At 42.9% G+C, this 23612-nt stretch overlaps 1 protein-coding gene across 8 annotated transcripts in view; it reads right to left on the reverse strand.

Moving 5' to 3' along the window:
* Positions 1-23612, reverse strand: part of LOC106032155 (multiple epidermal growth factor-like domains protein 6) — a 223868-nt gene that overhangs the window by 55794 nt on the left and 144462 nt on the right. For all 8 annotated transcript variants that reach the window (XR_010833610.1, XR_007161622.2, XM_067002516.1 and 5 more), the window contains 2 exons: positions 11065-11187; positions 1728-1850 (listed from right to left, as the gene is read on the reverse strand). Coding sequence is in view for 6 of the 8 variants with exons in the window: in XM_067002516.1 (XP_066858617.1) it covers positions 1728-1850; positions 11065-11187 (246 nt within the window). In the remaining 2 variants the exon portion in view is untranslated. The remainder of the gene's footprint in view (positions 1-1727; positions 1851-11064; positions 11188-23612) is intronic.

The following is a 23612-nucleotide window of genomic DNA, read 5'->3' on the forward strand; positions in this document are numbered from 1 at the left end:
GGGTCAGGGCGTCTCGCGCCCGGGACGGAGCTGTCAGGTGTGCAGCTCCTCGCCCTTTCCCACAGCAAACCGCTTTCCAACAGTTTTTTCTCTCCATATGTGCTGTAATCAGTCCCATGCTCACGGCCCCCTGCACTTGAACACGAGTAGCTTTATGAATGCAATCAGCCTACTTGCAAAAAGAGGCCCCAGGCAGTGCAAACACCGCACACTGACTCATGAAAATTTCAGGCTGAATGGCAGCTGCTCTGAAGCTGCAATGTGTGTAGCTGCTGTTTAGAATAAAATGGGCTATTTCTCCTCATTCTGTAATTAATTGCCACTTTACACGTAGAAAATGTTGGCAAATGCCTCTAACGTTCTTTTCGCTTTTTCTGCTTTTCAAATAGAAAAAATAAAAAAGTTGGAAAACCATACCACAGCCACCATCCTGCACATATTTCTTCATAACTCGTAAATACAGCTAATAGCTAAAGTATCAGCTCCCCTGACACTTTCCTGCCCTCTGTCTCCTTCTAGCTTGGTTTTCAGATAGTCAAATACCAGCTTGAATTTGGCAAAAAAAAATGCTTTGAATAATTTCTAGGAGAAAAAACACTTTTGTTTCATAGTATATTCACAGTAAAAAATGATGCCTAACATTTCAAGACTGTTGCCATGAGGTCAGGAAGAAAATTTGTTCCAATATATAACGTTGCAAGTTATCTAGTGCTTGAGTTTATACATAAATAAACAGAACTGTCAACATGCATCCAAGACAAAACAAGGAACATGCTGACCCTAGGATTAAACACACTGCTGTTTCCACCTACCAATCATCGGTGTAGGGTCGACGCTACTTGGAAATACCTTACTTTTTTGGTAACCTTCCTCATATGAGTAATCCCAGTAAGACTGGTATTGCCAAAGTGCGCAGTGCTACTCACAGAAGGGTTTACAGAAAACTGAGTAAAACATCCAAGGCAGGAAGTATTTTGCAAAGCAGCCAGCATTCTGTACAGACAACACAGCAATTTAAGTATTGGTAAAATTTTGGCCAAGTTTTCAAAAAGAGGAGTTTGAAATTAGTGTCGCACCCTGATCCTGACAAGGCTGTTAAAAATCTGTACACAGTCAAGTCTAGAGATACTTTGCACTCCATTAAGCTGATAAACTACCCTTGCTTCGAAGCACCATGTTAAAAGAGAAAAGCAGGTATTTTGGTCTCTAATTCCCACACATTTCAGGTCAGAAATGCTTTAGATCCTTTTGAAAATCCCAGCCTAAGTACAGGACTTTGGAATTCAACTTTTTAAGCTCCTTTCTTTGGAAATCTTAGACTTCGTGATTTCTTTCTTCACAGTAGTTTCTCTATGAATATGGAAACAGCTCTGCTAAAAAGCCCTTTTGAATTCTAAATAGGTTTTCAGTGACCTGGTTCAGTGTTACTTGAACCAGTTTTCCAGGAACTGTATCTGGGGCATTATTTTAAAGGGACACTACAGCAATAACACTACAGCACCCACAAATCCAGTTCCTAGAAACTACGATTGAAGAGATCACAGAGTAATTGCCATTACTAAAATGGTCCCCCAAGACAATTGGCTGACGTAAATATCACAAGGAGAAACGTTGTTTCAAAACACGTACATATATTTGTCCAACATATTTCTTTCCATTCAAAGCTCAGTAAAGCCAGAGCACGGAATAATACCCTTCTTCCCAAGAAACAGTCTGCATTTTCTTACCTAAGCAGGACTTCTTGTCTGCAGAAAGATAATGCCCTGGATGACACTCGCATTTGGCAATTCCTCTCTCATTTTGACAGATTTGTGAGCATCCTCCATTCCCACTTGTGCAGGGGTCTATCACTGAAACCAATTAGAGCACACTGTCAACTTAAAGGTCATACTTGTGCCTGAAAATGGTCTTACCTGCCATCGTTACAGCTAACAACTAAGATTACGGTAGCCGTAAAAGATTAGACTGAAAAAAATATTTGACAGAAGTCGGTGTGGAGTTAAATCCATTGTTTTCCTGTGTGCTATTTTCTCTGTTGCTGGACAGCATTTTCCATAGAGCAGCAGCACTTTAAACAGTGGGCAATTGTGGCTGTATTATTCCTTGGAAGCAGGACAGGAAAAGTACATTTCATCCTTATTTTGCCATAACTGAGCAGATTTCAAGAGCTGCTCTAAACAATAGCAATTAGCACTCCAGTATGTGTGAACCAATAAACGCATACAGTGGTGGAGTTTGCCACAGAATAATGTGTATTTAGAAGTCTCTAGAGAAAATACATGCTGAAGAGCCCTCAGAAGATTTCTTTCAGTCTAAAAACATATGGCATTAATGTTGTACATCAAGATTTTTTACTTTTTTCAACAACAACATACCATTTCAAGGATAAGCAGTTCTAAGTGGCAAGAACTTAGAAACACATTTATAAAGTGCCTGCAGAAGTCTCCACCTCAACACCTTCAATGTGGTTTACGTGCTTATTCCTGGAATGCATACCTGCTGGAAGCATGTACCTGCCCAAAGGCTTTGCACACATACAAACTGACCCATAGACAGGATGATTTGGGTTAAGAGACAGAGTTTTCATACCAAAATCTGATATTCTGCACAAGGTTGAGGTTTCAACATGGAGTGCTGGTTACACGAAGATACTGGTGAATAACGTTAGAGAGGCAAATTTGGAGGATACCTTTGAAAATGTGTCCCCTAGAGTTCGGCTTAGTTTCAAATAAAGCTTTTTAAAAGTCAAAGTTATTTCCTTACAATTAAAAGTGTAATTCACTTTTAGCTTTTTACTAATTACTGTCTGCTTTGAAACATTTGACCAGTATTCCTCGCTTGCCTCCAGCCTGACATCTCCTTCGTTGGCTATCTCAAGGTCTGTGCAAGATAATTTCTACAGGAGCACTGGGAGGAAAGTCAACATCAGTTGAAGGTGTTTTCCTCTAGACCTTGCAGCTTGGCTCTTCCCTTGGCTAACCCCATAAACAAATATATAGAGTTATGTAGAAGAAGGGGCTAAGAGAAAAACGAAAACAAACTATTTTATATAGAGACATTTAAATATATTGGAATTTTATTTTTCATATCCTCCAATTTTTGCTTTCCCATTCTGTGTAGCCAGTGGAAATTTGTGCCACTGTTGGCGACAGAGGACATGGCCCCAGAACGCCTCAAATCCCCTCGTTTCACCTCCTGGCATCTCAAGAACATAACCATTTAAGTCTGCAGGCTGAGTGTCTGGCATGATAATATAAAATAATATCACTGTTAAGGATTTAGAACTGAAATTTTCTGTTGGACTTTCAACACGATAGGTTGTAAATAGGTTTCTGAGGGACAGCAGCACTTCATCCTATGTGACAGTTTCAAGGCTGACAACTCAGCTCTGCAGTTAAACAGTTTGCTGTCTACAAAGGATTTAGCTTCAAGCAAGAACTCGTTCCCTGGCTGATATCAAATATTGAGTTATTTGCTGATTCTTTTTTTATTTGGACAAATTAAATGAAATCACTATCAAACAGCATCTGTTAAACCTACATATTATAAAGGTTTTCAGAGCATCCAAAGCTTTAATTTGAGAATGATTGCAGCATAGAGTAAAACTTGTAATAATCTGTGACATGACAACAAGCAAACAACAAATTATAGGGTACTCAGTAGTAAAATGTAGTAATTTGAATAAAAATAGCAGCCTTGGAAACCCTTAGACAAGATAAAAGTTTGTAAAGGGAAGAGATTTTCAGGACATAAAGCAACCACAGATTGATTTGTTTTACTTGCTTTTGTTTTACTCTGACATATCTGTTCCTTGCTGTCACAGGCAGGTTTTAGCAAAAGCTAAAAACAACTCATTAGTGTTCTTTCTCGACACATTTGGCTCTTATTGTTTGACTTGCTAACATTATTGGGTAACAGACTCCACCCTATGAAACTCTATCCCAAGCTGTTAAACACTGTGGCCAAAAAATCAAGACCAAAAAAAAAGAAGAAAAAAAAAACACAAAGAAAACTTTAAAACCATTCAGTTTCCCAGCTGTCTCAGGACATCCAGGAATCTTGTCTGAAAAAGCCACGCTGATGCATTGATCTGGGATGGCAGTAATGCATTTGATAAACTGTACGTGCTGCGTGTGCTGCGGACCCTTCCAGAAAGTCACTGCAAGGTTGCAAAGGACACAGTCTAGTTCTCCAGTCCCACCTCTTATGCTCTCTAGAGCAGCAAACGAGAGAGAACTGGGTCTCATCAAACTCATTTGCTTGCTCACAGCAACCGTGACTTTACACCGGAGAAAATATAAAGTGGCCAGGATTAAAAATTCCTTCCCTGGCAGAGGGAGAGTTGTTGGTGGAAGCTGTTTATTTATACATGGGAAATTCAGAATGGGTTGTGAAAGACGTTTTTTCCTACCACTCCTAGGTAACCCAATGGCGAATTCTTTTTAGCAGACATCCTGTAAAGCCCATGTCCCTTATGCAAGCACGAAAGCCACTGCAGCTCCCATCTATACACCCCTCACCTAGAGCCCCTCTCTCTCCACCTTGCCGCCACGTGTCTCCGTGCCTTGCGGTGGCTGTGCAGGGCAGGCTGCGCCCTGCCAGGCCCGGGTCTTTCCGCACTGCCTCACGGGGCGCCTGGGTGTGGAGTCAGCCCCCGAGCAGCCCATGGGGTGGTTCCCCACTGCAGCACAGCCGTGGCTGCTGTAGTAAACGCCCTCGTGATCCTGCAGTTTCTCTGTCCAAACTAGCACTACAGCAGCCATCCCTTCTGGTTGGAAACTAAAACCAGCCAGGCTCACCTCCTCCCACCTCTTCTATTTAGAACATCTCTAATTGCCAACCCATATGTATTCATGGCCACTTTAGGCTCATTTGTTCCTGTAAAAATCTTGTCCATCAGCTTAACTAGCACTTTTCTCTCCTAGGTGTTTACTCGCTAAGGTATTTATGGGATGAAAGCATCCCACTCAGACTTCATTTTGCCAGGCAAACTCCTCTTACAAGACAGATTCCTTCCTCTGACCACAGCTCCTCTCCTGGGGAGGTTGTGCTATTATATTTCGATTTACACCATCCTAAAAGCAGGTGACCAGCATACAAACAGGCTCCAAATAGGGCTCTGTTGTTCAGTAATTACTGGTGACGAACTGCTGCCTTCGGTGGGTGCCTGACCCTCATCAACCCCAAGGCATGAGGGAGCCAACCGCCACAGCCGCCTGCCTCTGCGGCACCTCAGCGCCAGCAGAGGAGCAGCAAGAGGCTTGGAGTCGGCCTGGAGAACAGAGCAGGCCCCCAGAGCCCTGTCCCCAACGGTGCTGTCCCTTTCTGCCTCTTTCTGCTAATCCCCGGGGACACAACGCGGCCGGCAGGTGGGAGGCCATGAGGAAGGGAGCGGGCCGGGGCTGCCGGCGGCCGCGCGGGGAGGCCAGGCCTGGAGGCCAAGCGCTGGTTGCACGCAGCGGGAGCTGGAAGCAAGCTGAACAGCAGGATTTACTCACACTTCATACACAGCGCGTAAAAACCCCCGAGCAGAAGAGGAGCCATATGGAAACGGTTTTGTGACAGGAATTTTAGCGCAATAAATCCACAGATTTGGCCCTATCTTTCGCTGGCATATTCAAGGGTGCAATGTGTGTGCGCTTGTGTTGGCGAGGGGAGGTTTGATTCAAAAACTGATGAATTTCTTAAAATATATGGAAAAAAACCCAACAACCAAACCCAAAGGTAGCATTTCTGTTCTGCTTGTGAGTACTGCATAACCTGAAGGGGAGGATGAATGAATCAGATTGCAATTAGGAGCAACATAAGCCAAAATCAGTTAAAGAACAGACTTCATGTAGAATAAAATATGGAGGCCAACTCTGCACACAACTTGGTGAGTAATGAGGATTGCAACACCACCAAGTTCCTCACCTATCTCATCATGGTCAGTGTGCAATCAGCTGGCAGGGGTCTGCGAGGCCAAAAACACCTTTGTGACCGTCAGCTGAGGCGAACTTCACACCTCCGCTACGCGTCGGTTTAACCCCATTGGTAATAAGCAATTCCTAAAGCTGCAAGCGGGGGGAAATAGGAATGGGCGGAGGCCCAAGCACTGTCCTGGGGGCTTTGACATGGCCTGCAGCGCGTGCAGGCAGGTGGTGCAGGACTGCTGGCGCTGGTCGTGACCGTCACCCAGCCACTGCGTCCTGCCCGCAGCCCCCCGTCAACGCAGGGGCTGATGGTCAGAGGCGAGGAAGCATTGCGGGAACACACGTCAACAACCCCAAAACGTATTTCCCGTTTCAAATATACGAACAACTGCAAAAAAAACACACAGTCCTGTAATTTTTACAGCCTTACGGAACTGCTTTCATCGATGCACCTGTTCCCGTCCCCTGCGCCATTCTCCCTGGCAGTCACAGCGCTGGTTTGACAGCGTCCCGCGTTGGCGAAAGCCAACGACTGCAGCAAGAGGAAGGGAAGATCTGAGAGCTGCGATGCTGACTGAAGTACAGCCACCCTTTGATCTGACAGCAGCAAAGCACTCGAGGATCCGCCGAGGTAAGGAGGGAAAAACAGAGCAGCCCCACTGGCACTTGCCCGTTGTTTTTTGCCTGTCCCCGCTATTATTGATTAAAAAAGGGGAATTGTCTTTCAAGCTGATTCTCTCAGCCTCATGCATAGGAAGCAGTAAAAGACAGGAGTCACAGGCTCTGCAGGACTGCAGCATGGACATACAGAGTAAACAACAAGGCATAAGACAATTTTAACTCCTCTCTAAAGATGCTTCTTCTTTTACTCAGGCAAATTAATATTCTTTTGTGTTCAGCATATATCCCCAGCCTCTGGAGAAACGTTTCTCTTCCTGCCAAAATATGTTAACACCCACCCACACCTATTCGCTCGCTGAATATAAAAATAAGACCGATCATCTGAACCTGTTATTGTGCTGCATGTATGTACGTGAGTGTGTACATGACTGCGTCTATATATATTTTAACAGCAGGGATGTACAATGTTTGCCACGAGGAGCTGGAAAGGCTATTTGATCCTCCATGGAAGGCAGACTGTGGACTCACTGATGTCAGCAAAAAGCTTTGACGTTTATTTTAGCAATATTAATATTAACTCAGTTATCTGTCATAGACATTAATGAAGTGTTGGCCACAAAAGCTGCTGCAGGAGGCATTTCATCCTGTACTACCATCAGCAGACAACTAGTTGCTGCACTGACTATGTGCTAAAAAGAGAAGGAATTTTTTGCATTGCTATTGACTCTCAATGCCCAGGCAGCAGCAGCCAGGACACCTCCCTGCACACTGCACCTGGCCTTGCCGTCTGATCTGCACCAGGGATGAGGCTGCCCACCTCCGAAAGCAGCTTCAGTTTCCATGAGGGAGGCACCGACAGTTGGAGCTTCCCGCTTGCTCTACATTTGTTTCCAAAGACCCATTTTTCAGTAAGAATATTCAAATAAGATGGAAAAATTTCAGGACGTGAAAAATGCCTTAAGTCGGCTCTAAGCGACAGAAGAGACGCCTCGAATTTTAAAGGTGCCATTTTCTCCCTCCTCTTCTGGACATAAGCCAGTTTGGAAGTGGCAGCAGAGAAGCTCTGCCACCTGCGGTGCCTCATGGCACGGAGGCAAGGGGACAGTGTCACGGCATGTGGGGACGGCAGTGGGAGGCCACATGCAGGGAAGACAAGGACCTGCGGATGGGCTCCATCTCCACACCTGTGCAATACAGATGCTGACGTTGATAGAGAAAAGAGACTTTTCTGACTCCAGGAGAAAATGGAAAATTCTCAGCGAAGAGTTGTCTCCAGCCCCTGAAGCCACCAGGTTGTGTGGTTACTTCAGCTTCTATCTGGGAAGTTACCGAGCTGTACAGTGGCAAAGGAAGCCCCAGCACGAGCCCTGCTCTCTGTTCAGGTCATTGCTCAGCTCCGCAGCAGCCTTGCTGTCCTCTCACACCTGAGTGTCTCTTAGGCTTCTGTGTGGCAGAAAGAAGCTAAGCTTTGGCCTTCAACATACATATCTCAACCTATTATTACCTATAATAATGCTCAATGTTTTTACAAAAGAGTATGAAACCCTAGTTAGACAGTAACCATGGGGCTAGAGCAAGCACTCTCCTCAAGCCTTTATCTTCCATCACCTTAAATCCAACCTCATGAATGACAAGAACTGTAACCAGATATACTGTACTTTTACTTCTGTGACAAAGCAAAGAGTAGAGATTTGTAGAGATACCTTCTTTGTTGCTTCCTCTATTAAGATCCATAGTGTGTGGAAGTCTCCACAAAGAGCTGTTTCTCAACAGCTCTTCTACATAAGCCAGACATCAAAGATAACAGCTGGCACCAGAGATGAATTGGGCTCTAAAATCTCTGTTCTGCTTTCACTTCTTGGAGTTCAAACAAGAATAAATTCCAGTGAAGACAATGAATTTACATCAGTCCAAAAACACAGCCTGGTACTACAATAAATATGTTTTCTGTCTGATTTTCTGCTTTCCAGACATCAGTTGGTTAAACTTTAACGAAGTTAAATTCACTACATTAACATAATCAAGGCATTGAAAACAAAGTAGAAGGACTGGGCAGTGTTACCCTTGGTTATTTTAATTACCTGATTTGTAGTGAATGTTCAGACTGGCACACATATCTAAAAATGAATTCAGTATTGAGCAAAATCTGAGGGACAAAAAGCTAAAGAAGAAAAGGAACATTGAAAAAGATGGGATTGTGGCACAACACAAAGTAACAGAGATCATCAAAGGATTCAGGAATAAAACATTTTACTTTCACATGCCGTTCATCACCAAAGAAGATAACCCACGTTAGAAATCATTTGCCTCAGAGTACAAGCAAAAGAGTGCTATGAAGATCATGCTGGTGACGCAGGGATGGACTGCCAGGGACAGTCGGGATCCCAAACACGCTGTGATAATGCGGTAGCAGGACAGGACTTGCTGTAAAGGGTTTGTAACAAAACTTCAGTAATCTTCCATGCAATCACATGGTAAAGTAGCTTATCGAAGACCTTATCTTAAGCTTATGGAGACCTATTTGAGTCTTCAGATGTGGGCTGAATATCTTATAAGAAGATAGATCCACTTCCTTATGTATGGGAGACTTCCAAGCCATCTAGGTTGCAAAATCTGCTTCCCTCAAGTCATTTTGGCACTTTTGCTCCCAGAAACATAGGATTGCCAAAAAAGAAAAGAAGACGTGGAAAGAATGAACATAACAGAAATCTGGGCTGCATTCATCTCAAAAGCCTGTATAAAGGGATGCGTGTTTCTTATTTCTGTAGCTGAGATGATAAACTTTCATAACAGCTCATTTCCAGAATGTGGACCCTTTTTATTCTTAGTATGTCTGAGAGATTGTTACATCCTCTAAGGTATTCATGGAACAAATATTATTGCTAATGTAAGCTTTATTTGAAATGCTGGATGTTCTGCTCAGCTGCACTAGGCCAAAGGAGACGTGCAGTATTCCTTTTACTTCTTGATCGGATGAGTGCTCAAAAATGCACGTATAAACTGGTGCAGTAGACCAGGCAAACTCTCCATTCCCACCAGTATCTGGCCAGTGCAAGCAGCTAGTGCCCAAATTCCAACGCTGGGTGCTCCTGGAGAACAGTTTTATAAAAAATGCTTCTCCCTGTCCTCATCAATTAGCCTCTGTCTTGTGCTCCAATGCACGAGAGTTTATTATATCCATTTATTTTGGTGTCTTGTCTAAATAGCTAAATGGAACTCTATATTCCCTGCTCAGTATTATGTGTATCCATTATCATGATAGCAGCTCTCTCTGACTTCCTTCTGTCTCTCATCTTAGGATTTATTTCTGTTCCTTCTTGATAATTTTGGAGATACTCTGAATAAACCTGAACGTTATATTAAGTATTTTTAATAACTCCTTTTGAATGCTTAAATTCTTGAAATGAAAACTCACTTTCTGATAATGTTGACAGCTAGGAAAACTCAGAACTAAGCTTCTGATTATTTGTGCCACGAGAATACTATACACTGCCCACAGAATCCCCACAATACCTACTTTTTGTGTTTATCATTCACTTCTCTCAATCTTTTTTCCCTTAAGCCATGTTACTCATTTTTAGTATGAAATTCCCTCTCCACCACTGCTGAAAATGAGACTATTCAGAGTGAGTAATGTAATTCAAACATCACATCTTAGAATTCTGTGTCTTCCCTGGTCATACCTCATCAGAAAAAGATGGATTTCTCTTTTTTTTTTCTTTTCTTCTTGTAATTCATAGGAAAACACTAGTGTTTCTATGTAAATATAAACCATTTTGCTTTAAATTAATTTATTTATTTAACACTTGTGTTTCCTTACTCATTCCCTCTCCAACTGACATAGCCAAAAAAAGATTCAGACTTCGCCGTATTTTTAATTGCAGTTTCAGCATTTCCAAAATGCTGAAAGTCTTTGTATGTGGTAAACCCAACAAACCTAAAATGGTAAGTTCCTTAAATTAAAAAAAAAACAACAAAAAAAAAACCCAAACACATTATTCCCACAGCCTGAGTGCTAGTACATCTTGTGTCCTAGTTGCATCAGTAAATTTACTGCTGAGATAATATAAGAAATGACTGATGACATATTTGGCTGATTTTAAGTACAGCCAAGGGAATTCATGCAAGAACTGAGACAATGACAAAACTGGGAGTGAATTTATTCTGCAGATGTGGCCCGACCATACTTGACCATTCTTCTCATATTACCTAAAACCAGGCTTAAAAAATGCTCAGAACTGGAAAAATGTTCTCATTTGACGGGAAGACCTTACATTTTTTAAAGCCTGCTTCAGAGCAAAAAATATTTTCACACAATTGCATCACAGAAACACTGGATGCCGTCACTGCTTTGCTCTGAAAAAAGAGAACAATTTTGGAAATGTCTGTTTTCTTGAAAACCACTTGAACCAGACAGGATAGTGATATCCTTCATGAATTAAGCAAAATTGAGACCAGGAAAGTCTACAAACCTCTGCATTTATGCAAAAACATTTTTTTTCCCAGTGATGTGCTTGTAACATTTACTCACGTAAGCACGTGCGCCCGTCGGTGTGCAGTCTGTATCCCACCTGGCACTGGCAGTAGAAGGAGCCGTGGGTGTTAACGCAGCCCTGCTGGCAGCCTCCGTTCACCACTGCACACTCGTCCACATCTACAAAGAGCAGACAAATGACTGAAATTACAAGACAGCCTCAGCAAAGCCATACCCTGGTTCTCCTGGAGTGTATGTAGCTCATACACAATGCAACCACGACGCTCCAACTGTATTTTTTTGTTTATTTATTTTGCTGCTGCACTCTAAACAGAGCAAAGAAAATTGAAATTTTATGGTGTTTTTCAAAGTTCCCACGGGCACTGTCTCTGTAGTCTCTACTTCTGAAGCCTTTGCTAATTAGAGTGGTCTGTGACGCTTTCCCCTGGGGGTAAGAGAAAAATACAAGGAGAGAATGACAGTAAGCTAACACATCCAAGCTTGCAGGTACCACTGGTCAAACATTTGGCTTTCCCAAAAATTTGCTGTATGAGGATTTCCTTCTGCATCAGGCCTTTAATCTCATTAGCAGGGGTGCTTGGGGGTACAAGGACATACAACTGACATGGGAAAAAGACATGCAAGAGCAGAGCTGGTGCTCTCAATCAATGGGAGCTTTGGCGCTACATATGAAAAAAAGGATGATTTTGTGCCACATTTTCTGTGGCTCTGGTCCCGCAGGCTTCTCCGAGTTTCCCTGAACCTTCCGTATCTTCTTCTCGGGTGACCTCCCTGACAGGGAGGTGATTTCCTGACGGTACGTGCTCAGCATCAGCAGGCATCGCTCTGTATTTTACAGTTTAGGGGATTACATTCAGTCAAATGAGGAGAGAAACTACCATTAAACCAGCTTGAGACTGTGCTGTAACATTTCTCCTGAAAACAAAGACAAGGATGGACAAAAAAGACCTAGAAAAGTTTAAGAAAACACTCGAAGGTTTAGAACCAATCCACAAAACTGCATTTTCAAAAGTACTGCATAAGCAGTTTCTGCATCTTTTCTGCAACTCCAGAATACTGTAAATAGCATTTGATTGGCATGTTGATACCACTACCTTAAGAACTGATGCAGAAATCATTGAAAGTAAGGGCCAGTTAGTTCACTCCCTGGCAAAATTTCACCTGGTAGATACTCGTCTTGGATCTGTCTGTCCTTTCCTTTGCAGCCCTCAGGGATGGCAGGTCCACATCCCTCCATCTCACCCAGGGGCGATGCTGGCATGAAATTATGCTGACCACTGAACACATCCTCCTGTTACTAAACCCTTCTGCAATATGCATCTAGAAGGGGCCCTCCATTACTACCTATGTATATATATATTTAAAGACTGACAAGGACTGAACTGCCCTTTGGATCACATTCTGAAACCATCCTAAAGGATCTACCCATCCAAAAACGCCCAAGCAGGTGTGCATGAGGAGACTGGGATGGAAAGAAAGAAAAGAGTGGCTCCATGGAGAGGCCAGCCCATAATTGCTGCTGCAGGGAAGGGGCCGGATGCAGAGCCAGGAATGCGGAGAGGAGAGGAGCACGGAAACAAGAGCACAAAGGTTTTTTCCCCCCTGGTGTTGCACTTGAGGAGCAAGGGGTCTGGCTTTCATATTTTTGCTGTTGATATATCTGCTTTGCATTTAGCTTTTATGGTTTACATTTTTATGCTTTCATGTTTATTCCATTTTAGAAAATCTAATCAAAATTAAATGAAAAAGGAAGTTTTAAAGATGATTTGGAAACACACGACATCCTGGTCCTCAGGAAATGTATTTATAAAGTTAAATTTTAATATTTCACATGTGAATTTCACTCACCTAAAGTGAAGTCCTAGTGTTGACTAGTGTTTAAATTCAGACCATTTGCTAACGTGCGCCACTTTTTAATCCTTCTGCTATATCTGTTCTTTCATTAGACTGTATACTATGTACATTTCCTACTGCCTGGAGACATCTGGAATACTTTTTTAAAAACAGAAGTTTCATTTTTTTAATGTAAACAGTAAACAGAAAATGTTATTCATCCTGTTGAATACTATGCTGTTAAGAAACGCTCTGCTGAAAAATCCCAGGATGAAATCAAAACCAGGAAACTATTTGTCTTGAGTAGCAAAGAAATAAAATAAGCAAAAGGCTCAGAAAAGTATACCAAGGAAGCAGCTGAGCTATATAGTACAACACATTCTAGTATTTATACTTCCATAAACTTAATTATTTTGAGCTTCAATATATTAATTTTATAAGCTACAGTCAGGCACAGAATTTCTCTATGTACCAAATACAGCTTTAGTTTAGGATATTAGCACTTACAAAGGAAAAAAAATTGCCAAGATAATAAAAACTGAGCAATTAGAGTAAGTGCTATTTGTCAGAGCTAGGTCTGTTCGGGCATTTTAGTGCCTGGATTTCCAGGAGAGCCCTCGGGAGCTCAGCACTGGCTGCAGCCTCCCTCAGCCCGCGTGTCCCTTGTCCTGCCGCGTCCCAAACCACTCATGTCCCCACACCACCAGACCCATCATGTCCCCCTCGTTGGCTTTGCCCGTGGGACACCAGCCCGCCCTTCTGAGAGGTGCCCCCCGCCTGCCTGGGGCGCCCCAGAGGGCTCCGTACTTCAGCACCGGCCCTGGTGGGCCCAGCTTTAGGTACCCATCACCAGGAGGACAAAAGCAAAGATGAACAACAGTATCCTCTCCGATATCATCCAAATACCTGACGGACAACAAACATACTTTGCTCGCCTCATAAAACACCCTTCCAGGCCCAGCAGGGCACTTGGAAGGCAGTGCAATTAAACGAAGAACAAAAGGCCCTGTAACAGACTTGTACACGCAGCCTTACCCCACCCCACAACTCGCTGCGGCTGAGGGGGGAAATCACCAGGCGAGACGGAGGAGCACACCACGCAGCGCCACCGCCATCCTCCCGGGAGGCCCGAGCGGCGAGGCCGATGGCAGGCGAGGCCTTCAGCCCGAGGCTTCCTCGGCGAGATCGATATCGTCAGGACTAAACGTCGAAAGATGCTTTCGCGTACTGAAGATATAATCAAGAAAAATGCAACGTGCAGTCGCCTTCAGTGCCTCCTGCATCTCCGGGACAGGAAACAACGCTGCCCCCGGTTACAGAAGAAAAATGCCTTAATTATTTTGTCTGGGGAGAAGGCCGAGAAGCAGACACTGACCTAAATGCTTGAGCTGCACTTGAGAGTTTTACAAGTGTAACCTATTTGCACTCTTACAGTAAAATAGCTACACCTGTCAAGGACAAACACACCAGGAAAGCAACAGCTTACACTGTCAGAGGTATACAAGTGGCCGTTTCTTTTTCTATGTGGAAATAACTTTAGAAATGTAAAATTATAAAGTCAGTCCCCATGGGATTACAGGAGATTGCATCTGTTTAACTACATATTATAATTAAATTTGGATTAATTCCTGCCACAGATCAAATTAAAATAGCTATGTGCTCAGCTTTCTACAGTTACATTCAGGATGCTTATCTGAATAACTGGAATTTCGAGCCATTTGGGGCTTTCTTATTGCCAGTCACCCTGTGCTGAGAGCAGTTGTGTCCCCAAAACAGAGGCAGAGCCATCCATAGAGGCGAGAAGAAAAACGAGGAATCTGTGCTCCCCAAAGCTATCTTGAGAAGGGGATTACACTGCCGGGTGAACAAAGCAGAGTCAGGATGTGACTATCCTCCAGATCACCTGTGAATTTTAGCAGAGAGAGGTGCCTTTTGGTGAGATTCACCAGTGCCTGCTCTCCATGTTGTACACACGCAGCACGTGCCCTGCTGCCTGTTGCTGCCAGCCCACCACCGCCTGCCTGAGGATGATGTCCCGATTTACCCACTGGTCATCAGGAACAGTCTTATGGCCAAGGCAAAAGTCAATCCTATCTGTTGCCAGGATGCAAATTGCCTTAGCCGCCACGGCCTGCAGCTTCCTTTAGCTCTTCAGGCCCCTGAGTGATGGCGTGCTGCCCGTTCGTGCACCCCAAACGCGGAGAAGAGCCTGCGGCATGCAAACCCCAGGGCTGCTGCCAGCACCGTGCCCCTTCCAGGGCAGGCTGTGCCGATGGTGTTATGGATTTTAAGTCCTCTGTACCCCTGAGTGGGGGTTTTGCTGATCGTGAAGTTTGCCCCCAGCCGATTTGATGGGCTGCTTTGGCAACAGGTTGATTTCCCTGCCAAATATCTGTTTAAACACAGAGCTGTGAGATTGCTTGTTTGGAATTCAAGGTCATCACATCGGTGGCTCTTGTACGCAGCTTGCAGGATTTTTTTTCATACTGTTACTTAAAATGCTTAGGAACAGCTATGATCAATCAGTTCCTTAAAAATAAACAGAGAGCAGCGCTAGACACAGATAATTACTGGACCTGCAATTATGCTTTTATAAAGGAAAAAAAAAGCAGGCTGTTGCCAGATCAATTCCCCACTAACAGCAGCTTAGCTTCTTAAGCCACTAAGAAACATAAACAGGCAAAGCTAAAGAAAGCCCCAGAAGAAGGAGAAAACCCGTTCTGAGAGCAGCAGGGCTGAGCATTTGCAGGAGCCTGAGCAGCACGCGTAGGTCGGGAGCAGGGGCAGCCACAGCTCCCACGTCCCTGAACAGGGGGAGCTGGTGGGCCCAAGGCACTCACACTTGAACCAGGTACCTCCTTGAACCCACACGTAACAAATATCTGCACGGTCACAAGCCTCCAGAGGGAAATATATGCCCAATATAATAACCACTGGACAAGCACTTCATACGATCCCAAATCCTTTTTGCTTTTAAATCCAATTTTTTTTCCTTTTTTTTTTTTTTTTTTTTCTCTTTCTCTCAAGTGACTGCAGTCTTTGCAGTCTCTACTCCCACAATGAATGCATCATCCTCTCTCCCACAGGTCTGCAGTGATACATCCCTGACCCTCTTTCTCTTCTGTAGCTATATGCAAATACTTGAGCTCTGGTGCAGGACAGCTGCCACTTCAGATCTCAAAGAGCCTGCAGCAATACTGAAAGGAAGGCCTGCTTTTCTTCCTAATTCAGTTTACTTTTTGGGGCAAGACATTCCTCATAAGGTCATTTTTTGTAACTAGAGCTCGAACGTGAGCCCACGTCAGACATGCCGACAGCCCCAGAGCAGATGTGAAGGGCTTGTGCATGTCAGGAGGGAAGGTGACTCCTCAAGGGGACATCTTATGGGGGAGAATAAACTTTTTATTTTGCATTAGCACCATTAGCTCCCTTCTTAGGCTCACTGCCACAGGAGCGAGTGCTAAAGAAAGGCCTGAACGGCTGTAAGTTGCCAAAGGAAAGCTGCTCCCTAACAGGCTCAAGCCAGCTGTAAAGAGCAACACGAAGAGAGGCAGCGACCAGATGAAATTAAGCTGTGAGCATCACCCACCCCACAGGCACTAGAGACTTGCTGGGGTGCCGAGAGTCACATCAAGCTGGGAGGTGCAGAGCAGCATGGTCACTGAAGCCAGGAGCAACAGCCCCTTTCTTGAAAATGCGTAATTTGGCCTCACCAAGGCCAGGGATCCCACGTACACGAGTAGTCAGGGCTTACTTTCACCCAGTTAAAATCAGCTGGGCACACGCTCACACGTGGGGACTCAAACCTCCATGGTACCCCCTGGGGACCTGACCCGATAGGATTTCACAGAAGCACAACGACACCCTTGTTACCAGATGCCTAAGAAATACTGCATGAAATTGGAACGGATGACACATGCACATCGACATTTTCCATTCACCACAATCCGCCCAGCTTACTGCAGGAAGGATGCAACCAACGGAGAGAGGAAAACACAAAACCCTACTTCCATTTATTTAAAGGATGGTTTACATGAATGTTTTTAAATTTATAAATTTAGGTTATAATTAAAAATAATTATAGTAATTATTTATAAAAAATAGTGACCAGAGGGAGGAAGCACGGTCTACCCTTTGCAGCAGCATCTTACAATTTAGTAAAGTCAGGGTTTGGTCTCCTCTGTGCCCAGGGAGCTCTGTGGGTCCACACGTGCTAGGATTAAGCAGTCAGTAACAGGGAGGGTGGAGAAACAGGGAAGGGAAGACTGGATCTTATGTAAACAGCCACAAGGAGAAACATTAAGGGGCTACATGTAAAATTATCACAAGTGGATAAACTGTTCATCTCAGTATTTTTCTGGATTAGGTTAACAAAAATCCAGCTTTCCACTCATTTGTGCTGAATCACTCACCCAATCCCTTCAGTTTGCTGAACTGCAGCTCGTTTAGTTCATCCGACACGAAAACTCCCTTATTGTTTGGTATCTAAAATGATATTTAAAACCAGCAAAGATGGATGACAGCGCTTTCCCTTCTGTTATTTGTGATTAGTCTGGTGTATCGATTCCTAAGGATGTTTAAACCTCATGCAAGTCACAGAGTGAAAATATCATATGGTCGCTCCCCACCAATTTACATGGTGGATTTTACACATCAATTTCATGTGTTTCAAAGCTGACTAATTTGTATACTTAAGGAAGACGAGGGAAACAGGCTCGGTACCCAGTCATGCAGAAGCTGATCGCAAAAGTCAGAAATTTCTGTAAGAGTGAAACATAACGTAAGAACCACCATTGCTATAAGCAGATGCATTTATGACAGACTCAGCTCCCAGCTTCCTTTAAATCACACAGTCTCCCCAAGTCTTGAGTCTGAAAATGCCTGTAATTTGACAAGCAGTGTGAATCCATTCACAAATGTACTTACTATTAAGCGTGACATGATTTGCTCTTCAAGCAGAAGTTTTTAAAATGACCTCTCCTGTTTGACTAGCATTAAAGTTGTTTTCAAGGTTTGAAAGTTTGATTCCAGGAGTTTTGAACCTCCCGTTGCTAGAAAAATACTTGTCCAATTTTTCCACTATGAAAGTTGTTTGACATTAGCATTGACTCTAGAAAAAAAACACAACAAGTTTTAAGTCTGGTCAAAACCAAAGCTTAAAATTCAAGAATAAAAAGCAGAATTTCTGCTAATTTTAACTGAAAACGTGCTTCTGTTTCACCGAACCAGACTGAGCTGCAAAGAGGGAAGAGAGCAATTTTTTATAGCTGCAAGATTTTAAATCGCCATGTCTTCCATGAACTCTAGGGCTCTTTTTTATACTTCACAAAAAATACCATAAATATGTTACAAGCTCTTTTGAGTGGTCCACTAGAACCTGATGTTAAAACACCTTGGCAAAATAGCTTTCAGCATAGATAAATGTGCTCCTGCGGAGCTCGCTGGGTCATTTTAAACCGTTCCTGCTCCCGGGCTTTTATTTTTGCTCCTCACCTATTTGTTTCTGCCCTTTTCTGGCCCCTCCAATGGATTATATGAGCATCCATTGTCTGCTTCAGTTCAAAGTCAGTCAGGTTAGCTCAAATCACTGCTGCAGCTTACTTAAATTTCAGTAAGTCACAGGTGTCTGAGGCAAGCTCGCTACAACAAAATTAATTAATGGAATAGCTTGAGCAAATCGTAGTGAAAGAAGCATGTCAAGTCTGATAAGAGATTGGTTAAAAGGCATGGTTAAGAGATTCCTTACCCAATTTAGTCCCTGAGAACCAATTGCACGTTGAAAGAGGGCCCTTGTTAGTGCGGCGAGTTCTGCACAATGTTTCTTCTTTGCTTGGGATTAAGCACAAAGCAGCTTTAACCTGCACCATTTTGGCAGGGTTATCCAATTAGCCATGCACAGAAACAGGCTTTCCAAGTTATCTAATTATTTACCTTCCCCTGAAAATCAATGGCATTTTTTAAAAAAAATGCTCTTTGTAAAGGTTTGTTTGACTTTCAGTCCGTCACCTTCCTTCAGACCTCCCTGGTGATTTGGTCACACCGTAGGGGAGAATTTGCTGCCCTGCAGTTGGTACCTTGCCCTATATTTCAGATATTTTTCCAGGTAGCTTCAGTGACTTCAAGCTGTGACTAGGTCGGCTTTCCTCTCTCAGCCCTGGTTTATCTGTCTTTATACCGAGCACACCAAAGGACACCGGGAAACGCTTAACAGCAGTCATCTATGGGACTCTGCCTATGTTAGGTAATAAATATTTATGTCCAGGTTGGAAGGGAGATGCATTTCCTCATGACTGTTTTCAAGGAGGGAAGAGGAAAGAGGCATCTCGAAGGTTTGGCTTTCCTAGGGAGCAGCTGGGGAGGCAGGAAGATGCTTCTGGGGAGAAGAGATCAGAGCTGGAAGCACTGACCAGGGCAATCCACCCGGACAAGCCTTAAAGACCTGGATTCAATCTCCCGATCTGTCACTGGCCTTATTGGACAATAAATACAGGAATAAATTGCTGTGAGGTGTCATGCAACCCCATCAGTGGGAGACAGAGTTGATTTGAAAGAATGGCATTTGATTTGTGAAAGATCCTGGTAATCTGAATTCATTCTGGGGACAGGTGGGATGTTTTTTTTTCTTTGTTTGCTTGTTTTTTATTTGTTGATATTGTTTGTTTGTTTTGATATGGTTTTGTATCACTTACATAAAGACTGGCACAATGCAACCTCTGAAAGTGGTGACTTGTTCCTCACCAGTGCCTGGGTCCCGCCACCACAGACCATTTCTCAGGTGTCCCTTGAGGGCAGACCTCCTGGGAAAAGTGATGTGAAAAGACGAAAACGGCCAATACCTGTACGGCTGCTTTCTGCTTGGTTTCAACGCCTGACATGCCAATCTTTCCCGAGATATTTAACAGTGGTTTAGCTCAATAAACAGGCAAGAGCCCTTCATCCACAACTCTATATGCGAACCATATGTTGCAGCTGAAAACTTTGAAGATTATAATTAGAACTGTCCATTCAGTTTAAACAAGGTCAAGAATGAAAACTATTTCAAATTCAATAAACAGGCCATTTGAAAGTGTAGATGCTGTGGAGGACAAGCTTAACAATTTAATTGACAGGTAAAGCTTCATTTCTAATCCTCATTTTGATATCGTCTGTAGCCTCAGGAGTCAAAACACATCACTGCTCAGTCCTCAAAATATGCAGAGAAAATGAAAATGTCAGTTGAATGAAAAAAAAGGAGAAGCATCTGTTTGATAGCTGTGTAAGCCTGTGATATGTAAACTGCTTTGGAGTCAAGCAGCCCTAATTAGAGTTTCAAGGCATTCTTCATTAAATATACACACAGAGACATATATATGTGAATTTTAAGCAATTATTGGGGCCAGATAATTTGAAAGTAAGTCAGGGTATAGAATTAAAGAATGGGGTAATTTCAATAGACAGACCTCAGACAACACTGTGATGCTTGCACATAGCAGCGAAGAAATAATTTTCATCATCGTTTCACGGTACAGATCTGTACATTTTTCTTCACTCTCATTTCTTTTAAACGAAAAAGGAACGATCCAGTTCTGCATTTCAGAGCAGCACAAACATAACGAAGAAGTACAGCCAAGAAGGAAGACTGATAGGGTTACCAGCCTCCACACTGGGTTACGCTAATAGATATTTTGGCAACTGTACGCACTTGACGACTCCAATCCACATCAATATGAAACCCACATGGAAGGGCACGGGCTCGCAGTGAAAAACTGCTGCCAGGAAAAGTGAATGACCACAAGAAGAAACAAAGGAGTTCAATCTGAAAAACAACAATCCGGACAAACTCATAACATACGATCTTAAACAATATTTATATGCTGAAGAAAACAGCCTCGTTAATTTTACTCAGTGTTTCGTGTGGAAAAGCAGTGCATGCACCGGCTGTAAGCAGGGAATTTGGAAGAGGACATTTTGCCTGTGCAGCGCATCAGTGCGGGCTGAAAGACAATAATTAAACATTTATGTAATTTCTGCTTAGGAAAGAGGCTTTGAGATCACTAGCATCAGCAGGTACACCGCAACGTACTGCAGGATTTTCTGATGTGGGGCATAAGAGCAGAAGGAAAATTTGTTACGGGACTCTATCAATTTTTAAAGACAATTCCTCAGCACAATTCAGTTAGGCCATGCTGGGAGGCAGGAGGGTGGCAAAGGAGGAAAGGATATCTGCGAGGAGATGCACTTAATAAGCGACAGTGTGATACAGCCCAACTCCTTGTGCAGATTCAAATCTGAGATGTGGTATGGAGGTTTATATGTTGGGCCATCAGCATCTTCTCTCAGCAGGATATGACGGTTTGAAAAAACAGTTATGGAATAAAGAGAGAGAGAAATGACTGATACGATGAGAATATTTTTTGTTGTTGTTAGCAGCAATATTAATGCCCACTTGCCGAGCTCAGTGAGTGTCTTTAATACAGTAGGGCACAGAGGAATGTCTCTTCTACACACACAGGAGGTAAAATATGCAAAAAAAAAAAAAAAGAAAAAAGGAAAAAAAAAAGATAATCATGCAAATAGCATCATAATTTGATGTTTCCTGCTTGCAGTACATACACTCTGCTTGCCTGAAACATGAATGCTATTTGTGACAAACGTCCTACTTGGGCTGCTGAAAAGCTTTATGTCATCACATGGACAGCCTCTTGCTAACTGACTGGAACATCAGACAATCCTGGTAATAACTGGTTTGGGTGGAGCAATTGCTGGTAGCTCTGTTGTTTTTTTTTTAAACACGTGAAACACTTGTAATGCTGCCACTGCTCTCGGAAGACAGGGCTGGTCTTGCGTTATAAATCTGAGCTACTTTGGAGTGTGGGATGGGGAAAATGAGGAGGGAAATAGCAGACCACCGGGGTGACCATAACTCACTGCCTAGATGAGACCACAGTATCTTCCACTCCATTACTGAAAATTCAGCTCACTGAAATTGCTCCATAGTCATTAGTTCGTATGATGCCTCCTCAAGATGCTCCACAAGCGTCAATTCCCCACTGGAGCTATCGTAACTCCAGACCGATCTTCTGCAACATAAATTGTCAGCAAGCAAAAGACAGTATGGTACATAGATTTTTTTTTTTTTTTTTGCTCTGCTTCCACATAAAATATATTGATTGTGACTCTGCAGAGATTCACCAATGAGAAAAGGCATTAATACATCCCAAACTTGCCCATGCCAGGCTTCCGTAGCTGGATCCCAATGAATGATGTCATCCGGCACAAAAGATTTATTTTTTTTTTTTTTCCTGAGATTAAAATGACATTATATTAATCACTGGATTGCTCCATTTTTTATTAGCTGTTTTTGATCTCCTTCACTGGCATTGAATCCCTTTTGGGATGTTGTCTGTCAGCAAGGTATTCAGGTGGGTCTTCCAAAGATCCGGTGCGCGCTAACAGCAGGTATATTTCAAGTTGGTCTTCTAATAAATCAGTTAAACCCAGTTAAAACCCTCAGGTACCCGTGTAATTGAAGTTTGAGTAATCCAATATGATGGTGATCAAACTACTCATCTTTTAATAAGGAACTGTAGCCTCCCCAGCAGTTGCTACCTTGCTGGCAATCACGTCTAGATCGCTTCCTTCGGGCCAGTGCTTTGAACAGAGAGGCTGACGGATTTCTGTTTGTTTCCGGTTTTATCACAAATTGCTTTAAAGTTTTTTTTTTCAGAATATATCAGTCGGCTCATAAAATCCATGGGCATTTCAATAAAAAACGGGATTTCTATTAGTTGTCCCCATTAAAGACGGCATTAAATGCTTCTAAAGAGGAAGATAAACAGCACTCAGGAGCTGTACCTCTTCCTACCTCCGACCTGCCCTCCGTCATTGTTTACATAGCCTATAGGCAAAGCTATAGAAAACGCAATAGTTACCCTGCACAATGCTCTCCCCTGAAAGGCAAATCCGCACATTTTTCCTTTTATAATTTCCATTTAAAGAATGAATTGAAGGTTTCTAAGCCTTGCCTCTCTACACAAGAGTAATTCCGTAGCAATTTACATTTTCGATGTGCTCAGAATGAACACCAAGATGACTCATGTGCTGTTTATAAGATGCTTATATTTGCTGGTAAATACCTTGCTACAAACAAGCTATAATTTAAGTATTCAAAAGCCTTGGTTCAGCATACTAACTGTAATTTTGGAGACCATGACCAGAGCTTCAATTTCAGGCTTGCAAAGCTCTTCCTACACAATGATTCTTGAAATTATGAGTGTATTTTCTTCTCTGACAACGGCAATCATTGTATCTCTGTAATTGCAGAAAAGATTACCTAGCTTTTAATTCACATTAGTCAGCTGCAACAATACCGTGCTTCTTTCCTTTCCTTTAAAATAAACTAATTATTGTCAATCAGCCCAGTGGAATGTTAACGTTCTCCATAACCTGCCTTTCAGAGGTAGTCATAAATGTTAGAAACTAGCTAATATAAACTAATCAGAGCCCTAGAAATGTCTCAAAACATATTTGTACTGCAGTCTATCATTTTTGTCATATTATTTCAAAGTATTATATCTTGTCTGGACAGTAATAGTCCTTTCATATAGATATATACTGCTTCTCATCTAAATATTCAAAGCTCTTTACCTGTATTAATTAAACCACATTAAATTCCTGACTGGCGTGGTAAACACCACAGTATTTCCAAGCCTTAAATATTTCCGTCGCCGAAAGCTGGTCTATAAAGCTTTATGCATCAGTCAGTTCGCACA

This window comes from Anser cygnoides, chromosome 9, assembly GCF_040182565.1.
Source record: "Anser cygnoides isolate HZ-2024a breed goose chromosome 9, Taihu_goose_T2T_genome, whole genome shotgun sequence".
Taxonomy (NCBI): domain Eukaryota; kingdom Metazoa; phylum Chordata; class Aves; order Anseriformes; family Anatidae; genus Anser; species Anser cygnoides.